Genomic DNA, 23,780 nt, shown 5'->3' on the forward strand with positions numbered 1-23,780 from the left:
AGAAGAATGCCATCATCACAAAGTTTAAATAAAGAAATATAAACAGCAAACCAACATCCAAAGTTCATTCCACCAAATATAGCTGTGCTCTACAAAATTCTATGTACAAAATAAATGGCACTCACTCGGATGACAAAGAATCATTTTATGTGGGAAAGGACAAAACCACTCACAAATAATAAAAAAATCACAAAAAATCATAATGTTTGTTGCTGTTGAACAAACTATGACACAAGATTAACAGAAGGGTATAAGTATAATCCGACAAAGAATTACCGCAAAAGAAGCTCACATTCATTTCAAATAGCCAAACACCAGGAGACTGCAAGACACCAAGAGATAAAAAAAGTAAATTAGTATATAAAAAATGCCAATTTGGTTCAACAAAGAGGAAATGCAATCTCTCTAACATGGCACCTATTCATCAGACTAAATAGCCATCTATGGATGCCCAACTTTCATCTAAAGATAATGATTAAGTTAGCATATTAGTTAACTCAAGCATCTCAAATTTCCTAATCCTACTAGAAATGTGTATTAGTCGAAAATTTTAAATTTGACATACTACTAAGATCGAATAAAAGATGTAAAAGAAACTCTGTGAAGGTACCTCAACTAAGCAGATGCACATTGCTTAAGCTGTCAACTTTTACTTGCAAAAGAAGCCAAGGCATTAGCATGTACAGGGGAGAGAGAGCTTAAAATGGGCTGCATTTGCTGACCATAGAGTGACATCAGATGAGAAAAGGCTAGTCCAATTTGTGTCTTGACTTCATTGGTTTCCTCAGGAGATACTACTACTTGAGCGAAAATATGAACCATCTCTGGCACTAAAGGAAGTACCTGTTTCAAAGAAACAGAAGACTTTAAGTTGAAACTAGCCTAAAGAAATTTTCTGACATCCAACTTTCCACCAACCAAGATGATGTTTATCAATGACTGCATACCTGAGGACTAGATGACAATATCAAGTTATAGATGCAATTGTAGACAGTCATGGATTCCTCTCGATCTTCTTTCAAGGGCAAAGCTTTCAGAAATACAGGTAACACCTGGTTGAGAGGAACAGATTGGGGTTGCACCATTATCATCCTTGCAACTGCACCAGCAGCATTGTCTCTTACAGCATTATCAGGTTCAGAATCACTGAATAATGGGTAGAGAGCACGGAGCACATCTCCATAATATCTACAAAATATGTAAGGAAACACTTTTGACAAGATAACAGCATAAATGAGAAAAATAAATGGTAACAAAGAGCTACAAAGTTCAAAAAGAAAGCCTGTAACAAATTTGGCACTTTATCCGAAAACTCAGAATAGGACAAAACATATATCAGCATATCTAACATTCATTTGGAATTAAATAGCACAAAACAAACAGTAACCAAACCAAAAAATCATATCGACATTATTCCAAAGGATACTTTAAGGCAGTGGTGACTCCATTTTTACACAATTCTCCAACACAGAATGCAGCATTTCTCCTATTAGTTGCATCCGATGAAGCTAGTTCTTTCAGTGCCAAGGGCATAATTCTCTGAAAATTGCAAGTTCCAGACCAAGAGAAGTAAATAAAGATGCCACTTAATACCCCTCAATGCTCAAGCAAGGATTTAACAAATATCAATCCATACATCCACATAAGCTGAGATTGGAGATCCCATTTCCTGAGCAACTTCAGCTAGACAAGCAACCACCATGGTACGATCTTGAGGAGGGTGTGGAACTTTCTGCGAATGTCTTCCATAAAATGAGTGAAAAAGGAAAGAGAAAATTGAAAATATTATGGTATAAAGAGATGAAAATAGTATGAATCCCATTATATATAACAAAAGGTGCACTGATACACAAGAATCAAACAGGATAAAAGAGAACACACCGCAAATTTCATTAATGGATCAAATAATCTGGCAAAAATTGTTTCAAAATGAGGACCCATAGCCTTCGCAAAAGCAGGAAGGAGATCTGACACAGCATCCATGAGGTCCTCATCATGATCTATTTCACCTTCATCAGAGTCAGACTCTAACTGCTGACAAGATGACTCCCCACACAACAGTTTCAAAGTGGCATCAGCAAGTTGAAGCATGTCTGTAAGTTGAGTCAAACATAATTAGATCATAAACTCATATTACTCTATTAAGGATGGTTAAGATAAAATAAAATAAAAGTAAAACTTACAAGACTCTATCGCAGTGTAACCACACTCTTTTACAATATCTGCCACACTTATGCATGCTTGAGCAACAACTTGCTTGTCATCATCCTCGGTCATGGTTTTAATATAAATATTCATCACAGTGTCTACATAAAAAAGGGAAATTAGATTTTTCAATCCACAAAGTATCAGAAGGCTGCATGTTCAAAGATAAGGGTTTACCAAAAACTTCCTTCTGCTTTTCTGACACATCCTGTCAAGAAAGTAATATGATAAATCAGACTCCCATAATGAGATAAGATCGAAGACGAAAAAAAAGTCAGAGATGGTTTAGATAGGACATGATGAGGTAATTGTTATATTAACTTGAAAACTTGCATAAGATAAAACGAGTAACTTTCTAATGAAAAAAAAGACAATGTTGAATGGTTTATGATCTAGAAGCACCAGGAGGAATTATCAGTTAGACCTTCAGGTGTACCTAAGGCACCAAGTATTACTTGACAAGTTAATTGACTTCTCAAAGAGGAGTCAAACCCTTAATCCTTCACAAAAGGTTAACCAGTAAAGTAGATTTCTCTCTCAAAAGAAAGGCTAAAACGAAATCAGACAGAGCACACAACAGAATATGATAGCTCCCTAACAAGAAAATTTTTGACTTCAAGCTTTTATATAAAAAAAAAATCAATATGCACCATGACATAATCAGATTGTCGATGAGAGCGGTTGCACGAACAAGATCTCTGAGAAAATCATCACACACAGCCACAAAAAGCAAATCACAATACTGCACTAGGTATGTCAAGATGTGAATGATTGATTTAAAGTTTAAACACACACACAGAAAACGGAAGGCAACACCAATAATTTAGATGTGCCAGGGCCAGGGCATCAGCAGTTTAAATTCTATTCGCATTAGATTACTATTTAGAGTGAGATACACATGCAGAATAAGACCAAGCGCAATCTCTAACTGAAAATAAATCACTTGCCACAAACAATTTTAAAGGAACTCTCCCCAGTAGCTACATGCAATTAAGGTCTCTCCCACTCTGATTCAGACAGACACAGACAGAAAACGTAATATCATTTACATTTGCAATGCGCTATTGTGCATTGATGCACAAAAACAGTGAATGACTACATCAGTGGGATCTCTAACTTGAAAATCATTTCAAATCCTTTCGTTTTTATAGTTCATGCATTTAAAGATATTGAATCTTGGACATGTCTTGCTAATGAATGGTGTTTAAGGTTATGACTTAAGAGATAAATGCATCAGATGAAGCAAGCAATCCACATCTACGAAAAATAAGTTAAGAAATTTAGGGTCAGATTATGTCACAAGATGGAGACATACAAAAGCCAGGAAAGCAGAGAATTTCTTAAATCCCAGTTTTCTGGTTTGCGCATTTACAAGAACCTTGAATTTCGGATGTGCAGGAGATTGACTTAAAGAGGTATACAATAGATAAGTGTAGAGTAGAAAATCAACATATACTAGGCTATTCTCAGAACTCACCGCATAGCCTGGAGGAATAGATTGCAGTGCTGTCAAAATATCTGCAAAAAAGAATTGAACTGCAATCAACAGAAAACTACACAGAAGAAAACTAAAAGCGCAAGCAAGCTCATCACCTAAAAATTGGTAAATATAGAACACAAGAAATTATGATGCCCAATAGAATACAATATTAAATTCCAATATATTTTAGACACCTAATGGCTCATATAAACAAGTAAAATTGTAACAACTAACAACTAGTCAAACAAGCATAAAAAAAGAGGTCTGATCCATATCATAAAGTTCTAGAAATAGGTCCAAACAAATGAGAAAAGATAGAGACATAAAAGTGAAGGATGTTTGCATGTTAGAACAAGTTTAGTCAGACAACTCTTGCCAAGCTGGACCTATCTTCCGATCAACAGCTATTGTTTTAAGCATGTGTCTAGCTACCATGAAAATGTATTGCTAAGAAATAAGGTAAAGTTTAAAGACATTATTACAACTTTGTTTAAAAAAATATTGCTTCACAGGTACAAATACTGTCACATCAAAATATGATCTTCCATGCATTCCTTACTATCTAGGTTCTCACATGCTTCCATACATGAGATTAAAAAATGTGCAGATAAAATACAAGTAAAAGAGTCATATTTGGCGATAACTGGTAAAAGATTAAAATCTCAAGTCAGGCAATGAGGCACAATAGGCTTGACCAAAGCAGCAGCCAGATAAACAATTAGCTTAAAACAAAGATGATTTTCTGCCAATAAACCAGATTGTGCATACAAATTATATGCCCTAATGAAATACAACATCCCTGAAAGAAACGGCTAAGTAAATGTAATTCTTGCCTAAGTACTAAAGGAAAGAGATGTCAAAAACTGAAGATCCTCCCTAAAACTATAAAGTGCAAGTGAAGAAAAAACCACAAATCAAACCTAGAATGCATTGTCTGGGGCATGGATAAGATACTTGAGAAGATTTCTGGTCTGATCACATGCTAACAAGGTAAAGTACTACCCAGATAATCATCATCATAATATTTCACCATGTTAAGATTTATGAACACAATCAAGGCAAGAAAAAACTATACCAACGCAAAGAACAACCACCTTTGTGCAAATGAAGTGCAAGTAATCGGCACACAGAATGGGAAATTTAACAGAGATTCACATGCTAATAGTAAATCAGGTATGATTGATGCCCATAGTAATTCTGCAAAATCCCAATACTTACTGTTTAGAGCATTAGATTTGAAGGAACCAATGATGAACCAGAGAATTTATCAGATCAAACTGTTTCTCGTGACGCTTATACAAAAAATATCAATGCGTAAAGAGGCATATTGCGGTCTAGTCTGATTGATCTAAGCACTCATATTTTAGCTGGAAGTGTGATCTTAGGACTTAAGAACATGATTGAGGGTTTAATGATCATCAAATGGGTTTACTTTGATATGAAAAACAATTAAAATTATTAAATGATGAAAAGTGATGATTTGTCAGCAAGTTTACACTGTAGCATGAAAAGATTTCCTCTGACCATCAGCAATCGCCCTACATGTTATTAATCTGTAGCTACTGACTTCGCACAACAAATAACTTGCAATAAATTCAGAAAGTACAGCATCCCACTTTCTCCCACTTGTGAGCCTTAGAATGCATAATTGAGATATGGCCAGCCAATGTTTGTCTTCACCAACAAATTGCAGTTTTAAATGATTGTATGAAATCTAATTATCAATTCCAACAAGCTCATGGTTTCCAATAAAACCTATAATTTAGTTATAGCTCTCTTGACATGAATGTATCAATCTAAAGTAATCGAGAAATATAAAGGTCAGAGAATGTTATACATGAAACTGGTTCTTCGGCCTAAACACCTTGTTCAATAGTGTGCTAGCTAACATCAGAACTAGAGAAAATAAGACCACTATTTGTTTTAGGCATGACACTAAAAGCCATTGTGCTCCATAGGGGATGAATCATACATAACTGCACAGGACAACACTGATCCAAGCTACACTTGCAGTACATGAACATGGGCACGAGATTAGTGCAGGTCACATGGGCCACACAGCTATGAGGGCATGGGCCGCATCTTCCAAACATTGTGGAATAGCATATTATTTCTCATAGGCAAAGCAAATCAATGTGTATCTCCTAGTTCACAAAATATCATATTAACCAAAAGAAGTTAAGATCTTAAGTAGTGAAATAGACAAATGTTGGCATCATATTCTTCCACACTGAAATGTATTATGGAAAATTCACTATCAACTAATTTGTTATAATTTGATACTTACGTTTCAAAGATATAATAGCTTGAAGCCGAACATCCTCATGAAAATATCCGGAATGCCTAACTAAGATCTTAATCGACTCCTCCAAATAGCTAGAAAAAGAATTAAGGAAATGAGAGCTTGATCAATTTACATTAATCACACCCAACTTGACAGAAGAAAAGGATACGGTGCATAGGAAGCCTTTGTATGAAGTGCAAACATGCCAATAGCTTGGGTTGCAGCAGCCTTTTCATCCAAGACACCTGTTCTTATGCTGATATTGCGGACTCTAGGTTCATCATTTGTATCATCATCAGAGGATACACCACCAAATCCATTTTCAATACTGTCAGAATCATCTATGTCCACTGCTGATCCATCATCAAGATTGCATGAGGAAAAAGCAAGAGGTACCACATGGGGAAGGTACTGCCATGCCATGTGTAACAATCAGCAGTATTATCATGAGAAATATATAGACTAAAATGCAGAACGCATAAATAGAGATATAGGCATCTGACGGAAAATATAGTACCTGTGAGAAACCATCGCCTAATATTTCAGCAATATTGCTGAAGAACCCATGTGTGTATTCTCGAAGCTCGGTAAATTCCAATGCAAATCCCTAACAAGAAATTGGCTATTAGTTAACCTGCAAATTCATTTAGGTGTTTGGATTGAAGAAAATGGCAGAACAAAGCGAGAAGGAAAGAGAAAGATGAATGCAGGTGGTTCATTAAATGAAGAAATGAAGTTCACATGCAAATGATGGAAATAAATGCATAATAATTTTTTTTCTTTTCTTTTCCTTTCCAATATTTTCATTCTCTTTATTTTATTTTTATTTTCTTTTGCTTCATTTTTCCTCAACTGAACATAGCATCAATTTTTTTAACTTTCCAAAATATGAAACAGGAACTCACAGAAAGAGCTGCTTCAATAAAAGGAGGTAATATTGGTTCCATTCGCATTCGCCCCACATCCATGGCAATTATACCAACTAATTCAGTAGCCCTGGCTCGTGATCTCAAATCCTCATCATTAGTAAGAACCATAAAACTTTTCATCAATTCCAGAACCTTCTCAGCATATGGAATAAATGCTTCCTCCGCTGCAACAGCTATTGAACCAATCGCAGACTGCACAAACATACTGCAACATTAGAAAATGGAAAAAAGAACAACCAACAAGAGGCAATCCCAGAAAAAGTTATCAAGCGCCTTGAGAGAAATTTGAAAATCTAATTACCATGCATGTTTCTTGCAGATTACGAGGACTGCTTTGGAGAGAAGCAACTAATCTTCCCATTAGAGGATCAAGATAAGGAAGAATCTCTTCACCCATTTCCTCGCACAATGCAGCCAGTGCATAGTATGATTTTTCCTGGTAAAAGGAAAATCATAATAAAGTATACACCAAAATGACAGAAACTCAACTAAGCATCCCCACAACCTTTACCTTCACATCATCAGATGAATCCTCAAGTGCATTGAGAATGCAAGGGAGAATGCTTTGATAATGGGATATTATCTCAGGCTGCAGATGCTCTGCAAATTGACCCAGTGCAAATGAGGCAGCTCCTCTAACCATATGCTCTTGATCCTTCAAAGCTCCCAAGACAATATGTAAAGCATGCTCAAGTCTATCTTTTAGTAACTCAGAACAACCCTCAGAAATAACTCCTAAAGCTGTGACTGAAGCTTCTCTATATTTTGGATTAATTTGATTAAAACTTAAAGAAGCAAACTCAAACACTTGTGGAAAAACATGCTTAGGCAGTTTAATGGCCATCATATCAATAACTTCTGCGGCAGCCCGATCAACAGCAAGATCAGTATCTTCATCTCCACTAGCAGTTTCAGTAAGTAAAGGGCACATAACTTGCAAAATAGGAGTGACTAATTTGTGCTTTTTCAAAAACATAGCCTTATAGTTTGCAAGCCATGAAATTATCTGAATGGCCTGAAATAGAAAAATAAAAATTAGCAACCCTTTTATGGTATCAATACTAGAACAGAGAGATGCAAAGTTTATGTGCTTTGGAAAACCTGGTGTCTTATGTTCAATTCCAAACTCTGACTCGAGCAAACTTCAAGGGAAAATTGCACAATGGATTTTACAGAATCTCCAAGAAGAGGGGCCGGTGACTCAATGAGTTCATCAAATATCTCAAAAGCAATAGATGCAACATCCTCCTCACCATTAGCAAGGCATTGCCGTGATACACTTAAAATGCTAGGTATAAAATCTCGAAATAACTTCACCTATCAAATGATGCAAAAGGAATGTCAAAGACAAGCCCTTTGGTGATTTGGTAGATACAAATGTGTTTGCAGGACAAAAAATATAATAAGCAGAAAAAAAAGGAACAACCATACATCACCAAATCAACTAAAACAACCCAATAAAAGAGATTATTCTTCAAAATGATTGGGTTGATTGAATCTATATTATTCAATTATATTAGCAGATACAGATATTTACATGAAAAAAACACAATAATAACAAAATTCGTGCACAACCATACATCAACCAATCAACTAAAACAAAGCAACAGGCATGATGGTAATTAAAACTGGTTGGATGGATTTAATAGATCTCCATTGGAACTAGGATTACATGAAAAATCAAATGCCAAGTACTCTCATCAGAGATACAAAAGGTAAACCAAATTCAAGTTTGCTTATCTATGCAAAGTGGTTTAGCTGCTAAATCAAAAAATTATTAAGGTTTGCAAAGCACCACTGAAGGCTCTAAATACAAACATCATGTTATGTGTTCAAAATGTTCATGTTTCAAGATACAACCTAAAAAGAAACATGATGGGAAGCTTCTGCCTCAAGGGAATCCTAAAGTGAAAATATAGAATCATGTGGCCTACGAGCAATAAATACGATGAAACGATCAACCCATTCCTTTTAGTGAAAAGGGATGATTCCACTGTTTGATTCCCAGAATCCAAAAAAAATCTAATACATGTGATCCTTCCATCAAACTGCCCCAGCTAAAAGCAAAATCCACAAAAACTTTCCTCAAGGTGACAACTTAACACAATGTTCATCTTCCACAAAAATGGAAAGATTTTATAAGCATAACATATGTACTCATTGTTACTATAAATTTGTTGGACAACAACAAGCATGCAATCCAGCATTCTCTACCAGGCTGATCATTTTATTCTCAAGATGTTTTCAGTCATAAGTCATAACAGATTATCTACAGAGTTTACCTTAAATTTTTAACTCTTTGATAAAGAAATATTTTGGTATGGTCACATACAGAAAACGTTCCCTATTTTCATCACCACTTCAACAAGCTTGCTTAAAACCTTTACTCAAGATATTTCTTATTTAGATTGACATTTTAACAATATGTGTTATAAATATTCAACCTTTAATTTGTATTGAGGCGAATGAGGGAAAAGAAACAATTGAGGCAATGGGAAAAATGCGAGTAGGAAGAAAAGAACAGTCTGATCAGCTCCTTAACAATTCATAGTATTGGATATAATCGTTCATCTAATGGCAAAAGATTGATTGGGTGTATCACTTTCTGTCAAGTGATCAGATTGGGAATTGACAAGTCATCGTCATCCACAGCCATGAAGGCAACCCATCAATTATGACAGCCATCAGCCCCCAGCTCCAGAGGCCATACTACTTTCTTTTCTTAGGTGATAGTTCTAGGATCAGGACATCATGTAAAATTTGTCTAGTGCAAAGCAAGCATCATAGAACTTCTCTATCAGAACCAAGAATTTCATTGAAAATCTGTCATGTGTAAAGCAATCAATCAGAGAACTACTGTGACAGAAATTACTCTTCACATACCACATATTTTAATTTATCAAAGAATGATATGGCCTCCATACCGAATTGTAAAGATAGAATACCGCAAACATCCATCACCAAGATTGTTTCAAAATACTAGCTTTTGAGGCGAAGGATCAAAGAAAAAACGAAAAGAATGTATATAAAACAGCAAGAGAAGATACTCACCACATCATTGCCTTCATTGATGAACTCTATAAAAGATCCAACAGCCCTGTAATGGAGTTTTTTTTAGTGAACAAACAAAAGAAGTACAAAATATAAAATGAGAAAATGCCTAAATGCAGCATCAAAGCAAATAATATGTATAGAAAAGAATGCAGAAACTACATACTTCAGAGCAGCAACTCTAACACGTGTGCTGCTCTCATCTCGCAAACATTTCAAAAGTAAAGGTTGTAGATTTGTCAAATGGGACTGGAACACGGACCCAATTGTTTCTGTCAGAGAACTGAAAAGAATCAAAGCCACCTAAAAGAAAAGAGAAAGAAAAGCAGAATAAGTCAAAATCCTCTCAGTGCAAAGAAAAGGATAAACACATGAAAATGAAGAAGAAATGAGAGCATAAATATACATATCTTTAACAAAAGATATAAAATGAATACAGTTAATGCACCATTCACCTTCCTACAGTGCTATTTCTACTGCAAAATAATCAAAACAAAGTGCACATCTAACTTCACTAGTCATTCTCTAGATCCTATTCCATCCAGAATTTTGAACTCAATCATGAAAACATCTTTACGAAAATTTTGCACAAATATTAAACAAAGATTTCTACAAAGTGAATGATCAAACAATACCTCTCTATGATCCTCTTGTGAACTTTGACCACATTGGAAAAGAAAAGGCAATAAATCGGGCCACTCTCCAGCAGGAACAGCATATTTTGCAATGATGCTGACAACATTTGCACTGGCACGGCGCACTGGAGGACTGAAAACCAACATATATAGTTTAAGAATAGCAAAGTTAACGGTAGAACTCATCTATGGTCAACAAGACAACGTATGGAAAAAAGTCAAACAATATAAATAAAGTGTAAAGCCAATGTCGAGAAGAGTTCATTAGCACTAAACTTAAGGAAATTAAATGGAATGGCAAAGTCAACAAACCAAGTCAACAGGCTCTGGTAATAAGTATAGCTAGAAAGAAAAGACATCTGCAAAAGCTATAGACTCAAGAACACAGCCAACTAATCTAATAGTCCAAAATGGTATCCAAAAACCAAATGCTAGTATATGCACTCAAAACTTTAGTCAAATTAGTTAAATGTGCAGAGACACCAAATTTTATGTATTCATGGTACATTAAAACCAAAGGATAGAAGTTTATTTTCAGTGTTTATAATAAAGCAAAGCCATACTGCCAACACACTTTAAGATAAGGTTTCAAGAGCAAAATCAAAGAAGCAAGCCTTTTTAGACATAAAAAAAAATTGAAAAAATCATGCCATCAGATAAAATCAATGGGATCACCTTCAAGTACAGCTGATTCTAGTGAATTTACATAAAACAAGACAGGGGCAGGAGTAAGTTGATAATTTAGCTCTTGGCAATATCTACAGGGACTGAGTAAAATAAGAAGGAAAAAAGCAGTAATGAGCAAAAAATCGAACGGCCTAGGTGTTTAAAGCACAGATGCAGTGGCAATACTAATCATGCTTAAAGTAAAAGCATAAAAATATATATATATATATACTCAAGCATTCATAACTAATTTGGTAACTGTAAGTGATTCAAAACTGGGTCTAATGATACAGTACATGCACAATGTTCTTAGTGCACAAAATCAAGCATGGTACAGAGAAATACAATAATCACGTCAAAATTTCATATAGATCAAGGTACAGGGTCATATTGATGCATCAATTGCATGCAAGTAAATGTATCAACATCCCCTTAAAGCTTCACTAGGCTTCTTTCTTACTAAGTTGATGTCAATCTTCCACTTCCAAAATTCTCTAAATAAAAACAGCTCAATTTCTAACCAATGAAGTCCAATGAAGAACCCTTAAACACAAAGAAAGGAGTTGCATACCTACTCCAATCAATGCAATTGAACCAAACTATTTCTACAAAATCAGATTTCCTAAATTTCCAATTCACAAGCATGATTTCCAATTCATACGACCAAAGACAAGTTCCACATCAGAAAAGCATAAAACAGAGACAAGAATTCAGGGAAGACCTATGCTCGATGGTGATGCTCTCAATCAGCGCGGCTTTCACGGAATTCTTGACATGAGTGGGGAGCTTAGCCCAGTGGCCTGTGATCTTCTTACGGAGGAGGACGGCGGCGAGCTGGCGGACATTGGGGGTCTTAGCAGTGCGGAGATGGTGGACGAGAGCCGGAACGACCTGTGGGTCTTTGGCCAAGCGCCGTATCTGATCCTCGGCCTGGCGACGGGCGTCATTGTCAGGCATAAGGAACTGGATCAGTAGTAGCTCCAGGGATTGCGCCATCGTCGCCGCTCTCGAGCTTTAAGAAAAACCCTAACCCTAATCCCCCATTGTTTGTGCTTTGGGAGTATATATAGACATAGTTAGAGGGAGTAGGGTTTAGGCTTTGATGACAAGGAGGGTCGTTAAAACGTGGGAGGGGTTAAGATCTCAGGGGTGTGAACATAATTATGCATTTTAAGAAGGGTATATCCGCAAATGCCTTAAGGTTATTATGTAAATAATTATGAATTTTTATAAGGGTATAACCGTAAATATGCTGGTAAAGTTTGTTGGTCTGGTTCTGGCCTGAGGGCTGGCAGCTCAGTACTTCAAAGTAAATTAGGTTTTACTATATAAATTTTAATTTTAAATGTATTTAATATAAATTTTCTTCGCTTGCAATTTTTTTTGGTCATTAGTTTAAGTGTTTAACAGTAACTTACACAAATAGTTACTGAACTATTTGATTATTTCTTTTTGGGTCACTATGTTCGTACCTTACCTTTTAATTATCTTCTAATGAAATCACCACTACTAACGACATTAATAGCATACTAACATGACAAATCACATCACATGTTGCTTGCCATGTCATGTCAGCTCGCAGCATTTCTTCTTTCACTTTACTTTTTCTTTCTTCCTTCTCCAAAACTATACATACATCAAAATTAGCACCCGAAAAATCCAATCTCTTAATTGAAAATGGAAAACATTCATTACCAAAAGTTCACTCATCTTTTACATCCCTTCTCTTAATTGCGAGGTGGTAAAAAACATTCACTACGTATTGTCATATAATTTACAAAGCTATATATATATACATCAAGCACACTCACTACCAAAAATACTACAGTACAAAAATGTTGTATAATATGCATCCAAACAGGTAAATATTTTGGGAGGTCATTGTTCTATGATTGTTTTCCATTTTACTTATTGAATTTTAATTTATTATTATTTTTTTCAATCACCCAACATTGATTCTGTTTCACCAGAAAATCACCTATAAGATTCTGATCAATTTTTATTGAGTTGGCCATCGGAATTACACATCATGCATTAAACTAAAGTTATTTAATCCACGCTAGCTTGGACACGTCAGCAATGTGTGTTAGAAATACACATCAGCATTTCATGAGAATGCAGCGTGGATTAAATAACTTTAGTTTAATGTATGACGTGTAATTCCGAGTGTCGACCAGTATGATCGGAAGCTATGAGTAACCTCCGATGAAATAGAATCAGTGAGAGATGATGAAAGAAACAGTAAAATTCAATGAGTAAAGTTGAAAACGGTCATACACAGTGGCCTCCTAAAATTTTTACTCGCATCCAAACAACAAGAGTAGAGAAGAAAATGATTGTAATGCAAATCCTACATGTGAAAATAAGCAATAATGCCCAAATATGCATCCAAAAATAACAATAACCAATGAGATTGAAAACTAAAAATTATGATGTCACTAACATATATATATATATATATATATATATATATATATATATATATATATATATAGGGTAAAAATTCTGTGAGGTCACCAATCTATTGCCAAATATCAAAAGGGATACCCACCTTTAATTCGTATCTTTTTGAGTATCATAATTTGATTTCGCTTCAACGGGAGGATACCCGCTTATTTCCAGTGATAATTTTCTTACATAGCCGCGCGGAACTACCACGTGGACTAGCTTATGACAGTTCATTTGCTGATGTGGAAGCACCAGGGAGGATGCTATAATCCTCATCACCCTTTTTAATCCATCTCACCCCGTTTGTGGCCACATCAATATCCGCCTACTCCTTTTCTTCTCCATTGTCTTCTTCGTCTCTTGCCCTCTCTTCTCATTATTAATCTCCTAGTTTTGTCCTTCTCCTCCTTCTTCTTCTTATTCACTTCTCAAATTTGAACACATAATTGAAGCGAGGACATCTTCTAAAGGGCATCTCCTTTGCTCAATCTGAAACAAGATTTTTGACAGATGGTTGAATGTTGTAATAATTGTTGAATATCAATATAATGAAGCTTCCTTTCAAAATAGGGTTTCATTTTGTAATTGTCATGCTTGCAATTGTAGAGGGTTTTCGATGTTGTAATAAGGGCAGAAATTTAGAGCCCACAACATACAACATATACCTCTTAATATGAATTTTAGAGGCCACAACATACAACATACATCTGGTAATATAATTTTTGAACATTAGATCAATATTTACTAAATCAATTGTATACAATAGGACATAAATTTAGAGTCCACAACATACATCAATATGAATATGGCAACACATGCTAATTTAGAATAAATAATTTGCAGCACAACTGGTTTGAAAAAAGTCTAATATATTCATAATGAAGTCAATCTTGTCAAAAATTACATGTTCTGTTTAAAACAAGGAAGACATGCTCCAAAATTTGCAAGGCTTTCTGCCTTGCAGATAAATGTTTATAAACTGCATAAGCTTTATACATAATACCTTAATTTTGTTCAATTACAAAATTTGCATTAAAAAAAAAAGGAAGAAACCAGAGAAAGTGATTTCAAACACTACAAAAGTTATGGCACTAGGATAGTTTATGACATTCACAAAAATTGCTAGCATAAAACTTGTCCAGTCTTTATTTATCTCATTGGGTACCACCGGAAACACTAGACCCTCTAGCACTAGGTGGCACCCATATTTTCCTTTTCTTTGCAGCATCCCCATCTTTATCATTTACAGGAGGCCTTGGCACATGAATTCTTGAGGTTGATGTAGTTTTCTTCATTTGAGATTGATTTGATTCCCTTGCCAGCAATTCAGCATCGACACCCCTTTTGCCTTCCCTTGTATGCAATTTATTCCAATTTGGCCTTGTATAAACTGTAATTGTTTCCCCAGTAGGAGCCTGCTCAGATGTGTCAATAACCTATGATGGCCAAATTTAATTTTGTTAATATATCAAATCCCAATGAAAATAGCAACAATGTTGAAGTATGCAAATTAAACTGTAAAATTTAAACTAACCTGTGAGACAGGTTCCACTACAATCTGTTGTGTGAGTTCCCCAATTTCTGTGTTTCTACTAAAGAGATCCACCTTACATTGTTTAGAGAAAGATAATTACTTTCATGCCATACAATTGGATGGCACAAAAAAAATTTCAAAAGAAACTTAATGAGAAATCTGAACAAAATGATCCTGAAGAACTTGGGGATCAATGGTTGCCATATGATTATTGCCTTCAACCTAATAAAGCATTAGAATATTCTAATTAAATAAAATCCAGAATTGCAAAAGAACTAAATTTATTAAACATAAAAATGACCCACATTATCATCATTGCTTGTTCCGACTTAATGTCCGCTTGGTTGTCTACTTGCCCCTTTCTCCCCTGGAACCATGCCAAATATGTTTAGATCATAAAAAAAACCAAAGATGAAGCCTGCAAATTTTTTAAAATGAACATAACTACACACCAAGGAATCTCTTGTTATGGCCAGGCTTTCTACAAATATTGCATCTCATTACAATCCCTTTCTTGCATACTCTACCATTGTTGGAACCCACATTTTGCTCGTTTGGATCTCTCCTTCTAAGCATAGGCTTCCTGCCCCTCTTCTTATTTATTGGCTCAGGTCAAAGTAAGGGAAGGGGGGGAGGGGCCCAAAAACCATGTAGAGTAGTACATGTTACTCATTTCCTTCATTTTCTCTAACTTTTTGAGAATCCTAGGGCAATGTATGGTTTTGTATTTCTGCATTGCATCTCTATTTTTATGGATCTTCACCATTAGTTTTGTCCAAATCATTTCATTCATTGGAATTATGCCCTTTGTTCTAGCTTCCAATATTTGACTATTAAACACTCACATACATTGTTCAAAAGCATGTCGCATTTGAATTGAGTTTGGAAATGAGACTTACTCCAATGTTTAGGGTCTATGTTTTTTCATATATTGGTATGCACCTGCAGACATAGCTTTTAAATTCTCCATTTCCTTCTCAAAAGCTGGAATGTAGCTAGACTTTGCGCATGCCCATAATTGATCCTTAAGGCCCTTACCTTTAAAGTTCTTTTTAAAGTTTGTGTGGATATGCCTTATGCAAAATCTATGTTCACTATCAGGGAATAAGTTTGAATGGCAGGTATGAGACCTTATATAATTTCGCCATTTCATACACCATAGCCAATAAAATCATAGTAGAACAAGACAGGGCATTCACCAAAAAAAAAAAATAATAATAATAATAAAATGACATTAGCAGTTATGCCATGTTTAGAAATATAATTAGCAGCCATATTTAAATAATCATACATGGTTTCAATCAATGAAATGAGAAAAATAAAATAAGATTAGCTAATAAATCATAGTAACACAGGACAGGGCATTCACCAAAACAAATAAAAAATAAAATGACATTAGCAGTCATGCCATGTTTAGAAATATGATTAGCTAATAAATCATAGTAGAACAGGACATGACACTCACCAAACATAGAAGTTCCTAACAAGATAGACACAAAAGCAAATATAAATCATAGACCCTGTAACTAATAAAACACCTGGTCTATAAATATAATTAACAGTTATATGTCCCCATTTCATAACTATAACTAATAAAACATAAAAGATTGATACATAGCTACAATCAATGAGTACAGGAAAATAAGCAACTTTATAAATTAATATACTAGGTTAAAATGCATTTACTTTTTGTCTATCAGTCATAAATGCCCATTCTTGGCTGTTATTTATTCCTATGTCTGTAGCCAGCAATTCTAAGAACCATTGCCAATTTTCATAAATCTCCTTTGCCACAACAGCCCGTGCAAAGGGATATATGTTGTCATTCCCATCTATCCTACAGCTGAGAGTAGTTGGCCACCATATAAGCCCTTCAAGAAGCACCCATCTAAAGAAATTATGCTCCTGCAACCCTCCAAGAATCCAGTCTTAAGTGGACTTAAACAAACATACATGCCTGCAAAGTGAATGCATAAATGCAAGTTCAACTCATAAGAATTGCAATTAGTCATAATGCCCTTATAAATTCTAGTGCAATTCCATGTTATACTAATAAATTGCAATTAATTAGAGACATGCCTAAGAAAACCCCTTCATTACATTTAACCTTCACCATTGACATGGCATGAGTTCTCAACAATTCCAAACTATAGTCATAAATCCTTGCTATCTGTGATTGTTCATCACCATCCACCATCCTTACATCAGGAAAAATATATGGCACAGTTAAGCAAATATAAACATAGATAAACAGACTGAAAAAAAAACATAACGGTAGAAATAAAAAAATTACAAACACTCACTCACCTAAGAGCAATGCATTTGGCCCTCCATGCTTTAAGCTTGGTTATTTCAGCTTGTTGGTTAAGCCTAATAGCTTGGATTATTCCCGCAACCTTCCAAGATGGATCAGCTCTAAACTATTCCAAATAAGTGTTAGCTATCCATTGTGCACTTACATGTATGATATTATGATCTTTTGTGCACTCATGTTTCAGGTTGCCAAACTTAATCTGAATGGTATTTTTGTCCTTATACATGGGAGAAGCCCACAAATACCAAGGGTATCCTCGCTTGCAAAAAGTTTTGCACTTGTAGCTGTTGTTTGGCCTAAAATTCATGACAAACCTATTTTTATCCAATAGTTTCTCATAGCTTCTTTGAATTGTTTAAAGCTTCTGAATTTCATACCAATTCAGAATTTTGGATCTTTCATATCAGATTCTTTACTAAACTTAGGAACACTTGGGCCTTGCAAGATCCAATTATTCCTCATCAGTGCTAGAGCATGATCCTAGATCTTCAGAGTCATCAATTCCAGAAACATCAAAATTAATCTCAGCCTCTTTAATTTCCAACTGCTTGTGATGCACCATCCTCTTTTCTAGTTGTTTCTGGTGCACCATCATCAGTAGTTTCTAAATTTTTTTTCCTCATTAGGTTCTTCTTCTTCAGGATCTTCATCTTTAGGGTCTTCCTCTTGAGGGTCTTCAAGCTCTTCACTGTGGAAGCTGTAATCTGAATCATGCATGTCACTTACCTGTAAGTCACTTTCTTCATCTATTTCCTTTCCGGTGTCCTTTCAACCAACTACAGTGTCTAATTCTGGTGCACCATCCTTTTCCAATAATTCTAATCCATCACTTGCAATTCCTTAATTCCTAACAGCTTCAACTGTATCTTGGCCAAAATTATTGGTACATCCTCCATCACTTAACTTGGCATACAAATTCATGTGCCTCATACGATCAACCATCATTGCCTTTACAAGAGCATCCTTATCTTTTTTAATTTCTACTAGTGCCTTTTTGAATTCAGTCACCTCCATCCACGAAAACGTAATACCATCCACTTATAGATTCAACTCCTTCACCATGTTAATAATTTTCAGATAAGAGATTTTTTCAGCACAGACATAATCAATATACCCTACTATTTTATAGTCAGCCTAACTATGTAGATCGCCATACGTGTAATACATACAAATTGTCAAGTAATCTGAATTTTGTTTTGAAACAGAAAATTTTAAAATGTTTAGCAACATAGTGAATGATTATACCTAAACTACTGCATACAAAATTGATGGAAACAAAACTGGGGAAATAATTCCAAGTATACACATATACTACTGCAAAACACCTACCAAATCAACTGAAATTGACAATAGAGTATGTTATCTTCTGCCAACAGATATGCTCAAGGATATATCATATTAAATGTCTACATTAGAGATAGCTAAAGTATACCTGAATTGAGCCAAACACCATTGCATAACTCAGATTTATCATGCAGAATAATGGCAGTAACTCAGATTCATCATGCTCATAGATATATCAGATACTATTACAAACTAACATATCAAAATGGGTAGTGGAACAAAGATGCTGACCTCAAATGGGTACCAGATTATCACAACAAAGATGATGACCTCAAATTGACTAAAATCATAAGGTATAATCACCAAAATAGTCCCTATACTTTTCTCTCTCTTCCCTTTTGGTCCCTCTACTCAGAAATACTCCTAACTAGTCCCTCTACTTTTGAAAATGTACCCACTTAGTCAGAAATGCTCCTAACTAGTCTCTCTACTTTTAAAAATACGCCCTGAAAAGTAAAGGGACCAATTAGGGTATTATACCAAATCATAATTGGCAAACTCATAAGAAAGATATGCATATTATAAGGATGCATACCAGAACATATTATCACAACAAATATGTTAACTTCAAATATGATAAACTATTCATTAAATCTGGAAAACATCATTATATAGGTGCTAAATTCTTTTTGTTGAGAATCTGGAAAACTTGGAAAACCTCACATAGGACATAGATGCTAAATCTTTTTTTGTAGAAAACTTCATTACAGAGATGCTAATTTCATTAATAGAAACCCTAGAAAACCCTAATTGTGGATGGCTTAAATCAAAGCAAAACAAGCACAAAACCTATTAAATCAGCTATATTTCCAAGATATTCACTTACACAAGGCCAATTGTCAGCCCTAAATACGTTGGGAATAATCTTTCATCCAAATTTCAAACTAAATTTACATTCCTTCAATATATCCCCATCCACATATAACCATACTTGTTAGATAGCTTTTTAAAGCATAGGAGGAAGAAGACTTATGGTATTCAGGTTATTCTAGGTCTACAGGCCTAATTGCCCAATCAGCCTCCATGTTTTGTAGTATAGACCTTGCATGCACTAGGATTTGCCTCTAACCGCCACAGTGTCTCCTTCACTGCGATTCTGTGTTTAGGTTTGATAAGCGAAGAAGAAGAAGGAGAAGGGCGAAAAGAAGAAAGAGAAGGACAAAACCAAGAGATTGAGAATGAGAAGAGAGGGCAGGAGACGAAGAAGACAAGGAAAAAAGAAAAGGAGTGGGCGAGATGTTGATGTGGCCACAAATGGGGCGAGGTGGATTAAAAAGGGTGATGCGGATTATAACATCCTCGCTGGTGCTTCCACATCAGCAAATGAGCTGTCATAAGCTGGTCCACGTGGTCGTTCCAGCGGTCACGTCAGAAAATTATCACCAGAAATAAGCGAATACCCTTTCGTTGAAGTGAAATCAAATTATGGTACTAAAAAAAGATATGAATTAAAGGTGGGTATCCCTTTTGATATTTGGCAATAGTTTGGTGATCTCATAGGATTTTTACCCTACATATATATTTAATGAATGGTGACAAGCGCCGCCAACCCAAGAGGTGTCAAAGGGACAGACAAGTATGGTGGTACACTAGTTACGATAGCTTAACGACCCCCTAGCGATCTATCATATGGGGCAGGCTAACAAACGGGCAATTAGGGCCGACTACTTGCGCCCAAAATGATATATCAATTATCACAACTCCATAATGGTAAATCTTTCCTGTCTTGTAACCCTTGAGGGGTGGAGAATATGGCTCCTTCCACAAGGGAACATATTGAACATTGGGTGAACACTACCAATATAATATTTCTACAGTATATCTACAATATCTTTACACAGTATTACATAGTATTGTAACACAAGGGATTCGACATTGCACCACACACTCACCACTCATGTTGACTTCCACTAGGCTATCTAGCGGTTGTCAAATTGATATAATTTCCCCATTATATTGAGATAATTTCAATTTTCCTCCAATTTTCTAGTACATTTATGCTAAAGAACAAAGGAACATTGAGGGACATGGACTGAAAAAAAGAGAGGAAGAACTAACCCCATGTTTGGTTCAAAGGGTTGGGGGAGAGGGGGTGGGGGAGTGTAATGTGTATTTGACTAGTTTGCCCTTTTACAATAAAATAGGTAATAATATACATATATAATATAATAATCAAGGAAAATATTTATTTGAAAAATTATGAGGAGTCATAACATCTTTGTTATAATTGATGAACATTAGTTAAAATGTGAACATCCAATAATTCTTCAAACAATCTCAATTAACTTAGTGTGATGATAGCTTGGGCACATGATCACAAGTATCCACTCACATGCCAAATAACCAAATCATAGCTAACATACAACCTTGAATTAAAATCACAGTTTGTAGAGGGCAGTGTTTAATAAGTAAAGGATATAATGGGAATTATTGAAATAAATAAAGGGCAGTATTGGTATTTTATATCATTTAATAAAAAAAAATACAAACACCCACTCCCCCAAAATACCCCAATTTGGGGGTGTGGATTATGAGGGGTGAGGAGAGGTAAGGCACCCCATCCTCACCCCCTTTCATTCCCCCTTCACTTCCCCAACCAAACATCCATTACAACCCAAACAACCCCTCACCCCTCCCCACCCCCAACGAAACATGGCCACCTACCTCCACCTAGAGGTGGGTACGGGTTGGTTAATCAGGTCTATTGGGTCTGGGTTACCCCTTTGGTCGATCTAGAATCGGCCTACAATGTCAGACCACTGGGGCAGGTTGCCTCATGTGCTCCCGGTTACTCATTCATGCATGCATTAGTGGTAGAATGGTCCTTTGGCATTAGTGGCCTATTTACATGTTGTCACATCAGTCTAAATTGAAAATTTTTAACTTTTGGGCATGGAAATGTTCCATCTTCCTTGAAAATGAGTTTGGTATTTATTTCATTGATTCAACATGTCGTTTGACAAGTTTGACCAGTTTTGACTATGTTTGACCAGTTAAACACAAATTTGACCAGTTTGACCATGTCAAAACCTGAGCTTTGACCGAGTTGGAGGGTTTGACTGGTTTTGTTAGAGTGTTGACCGCCTAAAAATTCAGCCGTTCTTGTGGATGTGAATTGAGATTTCAATTCATTGAAACTATTTACTATAGTTATGATAAGATAGTCCTTGATTAGTGAGTGTTAAGCTTTGGCTTGGTTCTTTGTTTTGGCCGGTTCTTCATCTTCTTCCTTGTGGCGCCATGCTTCATCCCTCCAAGTACTCCTTCTTCTTCAAGCCATCGAGTTCTTCACCTCTCCTTCATCTTTTCTTGGTGGTAAGGTGAATTTCATGGAGTTTGACCTTGAGTTCATGCTTAGATGTATGCTTAGGAAGCCCTAGAAGTTTAGGGTAATCTTGTGAGCTTTTGTCTTGGGGTTTAAGTAGTCTCCTCCGTCTAACACTCTTGAGACCGAGCCTCCTTCCTATTCCCAAGCTTCTAGACATCCTATTTGGCAAGATGCGATGAAGTCTGAATATGATGCTTTACTTGCCAAGAATACTTGGTCTTTGGTTCCCCGGCCTTCTGATTACAATGTAATTGGTAATAAGTGGGTTTATCGAATTAAATGGAATCTTGATAGTTTGATTTCTCACTACAAAGCTCGTCTTGTTGCCAAGGGCTTCAATCAACAATATAGGATTGATTGTGGGGACACATTTAGTTTGGTTGTGAAGGCAACTACTATTCACATTATTCTTGCTCTTGATGCTGTCTTTAATTGGCATTTTCAATAGATTGATATTTTTAATGCATTTCTTCACTGCCATTTGGATGAAACTGTTTTTATGGAGCAGTCACAGGGATTCACTGCCATTTGGCTTGAAGCAGACACCTCGTGCCTGGTTTCGATGTCTTAGTTCATTCCTGTTTCACCTTGGATTCACTATCTCTAAAGCCAATTCCTCCCTTTTTTTTCAAGCAAGGTCAAGATATTATTCTTATGTTGCTTTACGTTGATGATATTCTTATTACTGGCTCCTCTTCGATGTTGATTGCTCAATTTCTCTGCAACTTGAAATCTGAGTTTCCTGTTAAAGATATTGGCCCTTTCCAGTACTTTCTTGGTATCCAAGTACATCATCAATCTACTAGCATTACTCTCAAATAACACAAATATATTCTGGATTTGTTATCCAAAACTAGTTTATCTGAAGCCAAATGATGTCTCACTCCCATGGCCACTACCCCACCTTTGACAAAGGATAGTGGTCAACCACTTTCAGATCCTCTTCTTTATCGCCAAATTGTTAGCGTACTTCAATATGCTACTTTTACCCGGCTTGATATTACTTTTACAGTCAATCGATTGTGTAAATATATGCACAAACCTACAAATGTCCATTGGGCTATAGTTAAATGCCTCTTATGTTATTTGAAGGACACGGCTTATTATCAATTGTTCTTCTTTTCTACAAGCAACATATATCTCCAATATCTTTCAGACATTGATTAGGGCAGTTGCCATGATGATCGTTGGTCCACTAGTGGTTTTGCAAATCTATCTTGGAAATTCTTTGATATCCTGGGGTGCTAAGAAGCAATCCACTATTGCTTGCTCCTCCCCCGAAAGTGAGTATAAAGCGCTCACCAACACAACGGTTAAGTTATTATGGATTCAGTCTCTACTGAAGGAGTTGGGAATCTCATTTGTTACTAAGCTTATCTTATGGTGTGACGACATTGGGGTGATTTACATGACATTCAATCCAGTGTTCCATGCTAGAACTAAGCATATCGAGCTTGACTATCATTTTTTCTGTGAGCAGGTTAATTTGGATAATGTCTCGGTGGGTTTTCTCTCTACTAAGGATCAAATTGATGATATTTCTACCAAGCCTTTGGGGGTTT

General features: G+C 35.8%; 1 protein-coding gene across 1 annotated transcript; it reads right to left on the bottom strand.

Moving 5' to 3' along the window:
• Nucleotides 1–33: 33 nt before the first annotated feature.
• On the bottom strand, nucleotides 34–12,308 carry LOC120263366 (probable importin subunit beta-4). The gene is made up of 20 exons (XM_039271232.1): nucleotides 11,972–12,308; nucleotides 10,585–10,717; nucleotides 10,116–10,252; nucleotides 9,950–9,995; nucleotides 8,000–8,215; nucleotides 7,410–7,913; nucleotides 7,200–7,334; nucleotides 6,875–7,090; nucleotides 6,487–6,576; nucleotides 6,139–6,380; nucleotides 5,973–6,061; nucleotides 3,683–3,723; nucleotides 2,383–2,413; nucleotides 2,184–2,306; nucleotides 1,882–2,093; nucleotides 1,637–1,732; nucleotides 1,427–1,539; nucleotides 948–1,188; nucleotides 611–843; nucleotides 34–322 (listed from the first exon to the last, which is right to left on the bottom strand). The coding sequence occupies exons 1-19, from the start codon at nucleotides 12,244–12,246 to the stop codon at nucleotides 643–645; spliced, it is 3,141 nt and encodes a 1,046-aa protein (XP_039127166.1). The 5' UTR covers nucleotides 12,247–12,308; the 3' UTR covers nucleotides 34–322; nucleotides 611–642.
• Nucleotides 12,309–23,780: the final 11,472 nt, after the last annotated feature.

This window comes from Dioscorea cayenensis, chromosome 6 (genome assembly GCF_009730915.1).
Source record: "Dioscorea cayenensis subsp. rotundata cultivar TDr96_F1 chromosome 6, TDr96_F1_v2_PseudoChromosome.rev07_lg8_w22 25.fasta, whole genome shotgun sequence".
Classification (NCBI taxonomy): Eukaryota; Viridiplantae; Streptophyta; class Magnoliopsida; order Dioscoreales; family Dioscoreaceae; genus Dioscorea; species Dioscorea cayenensis.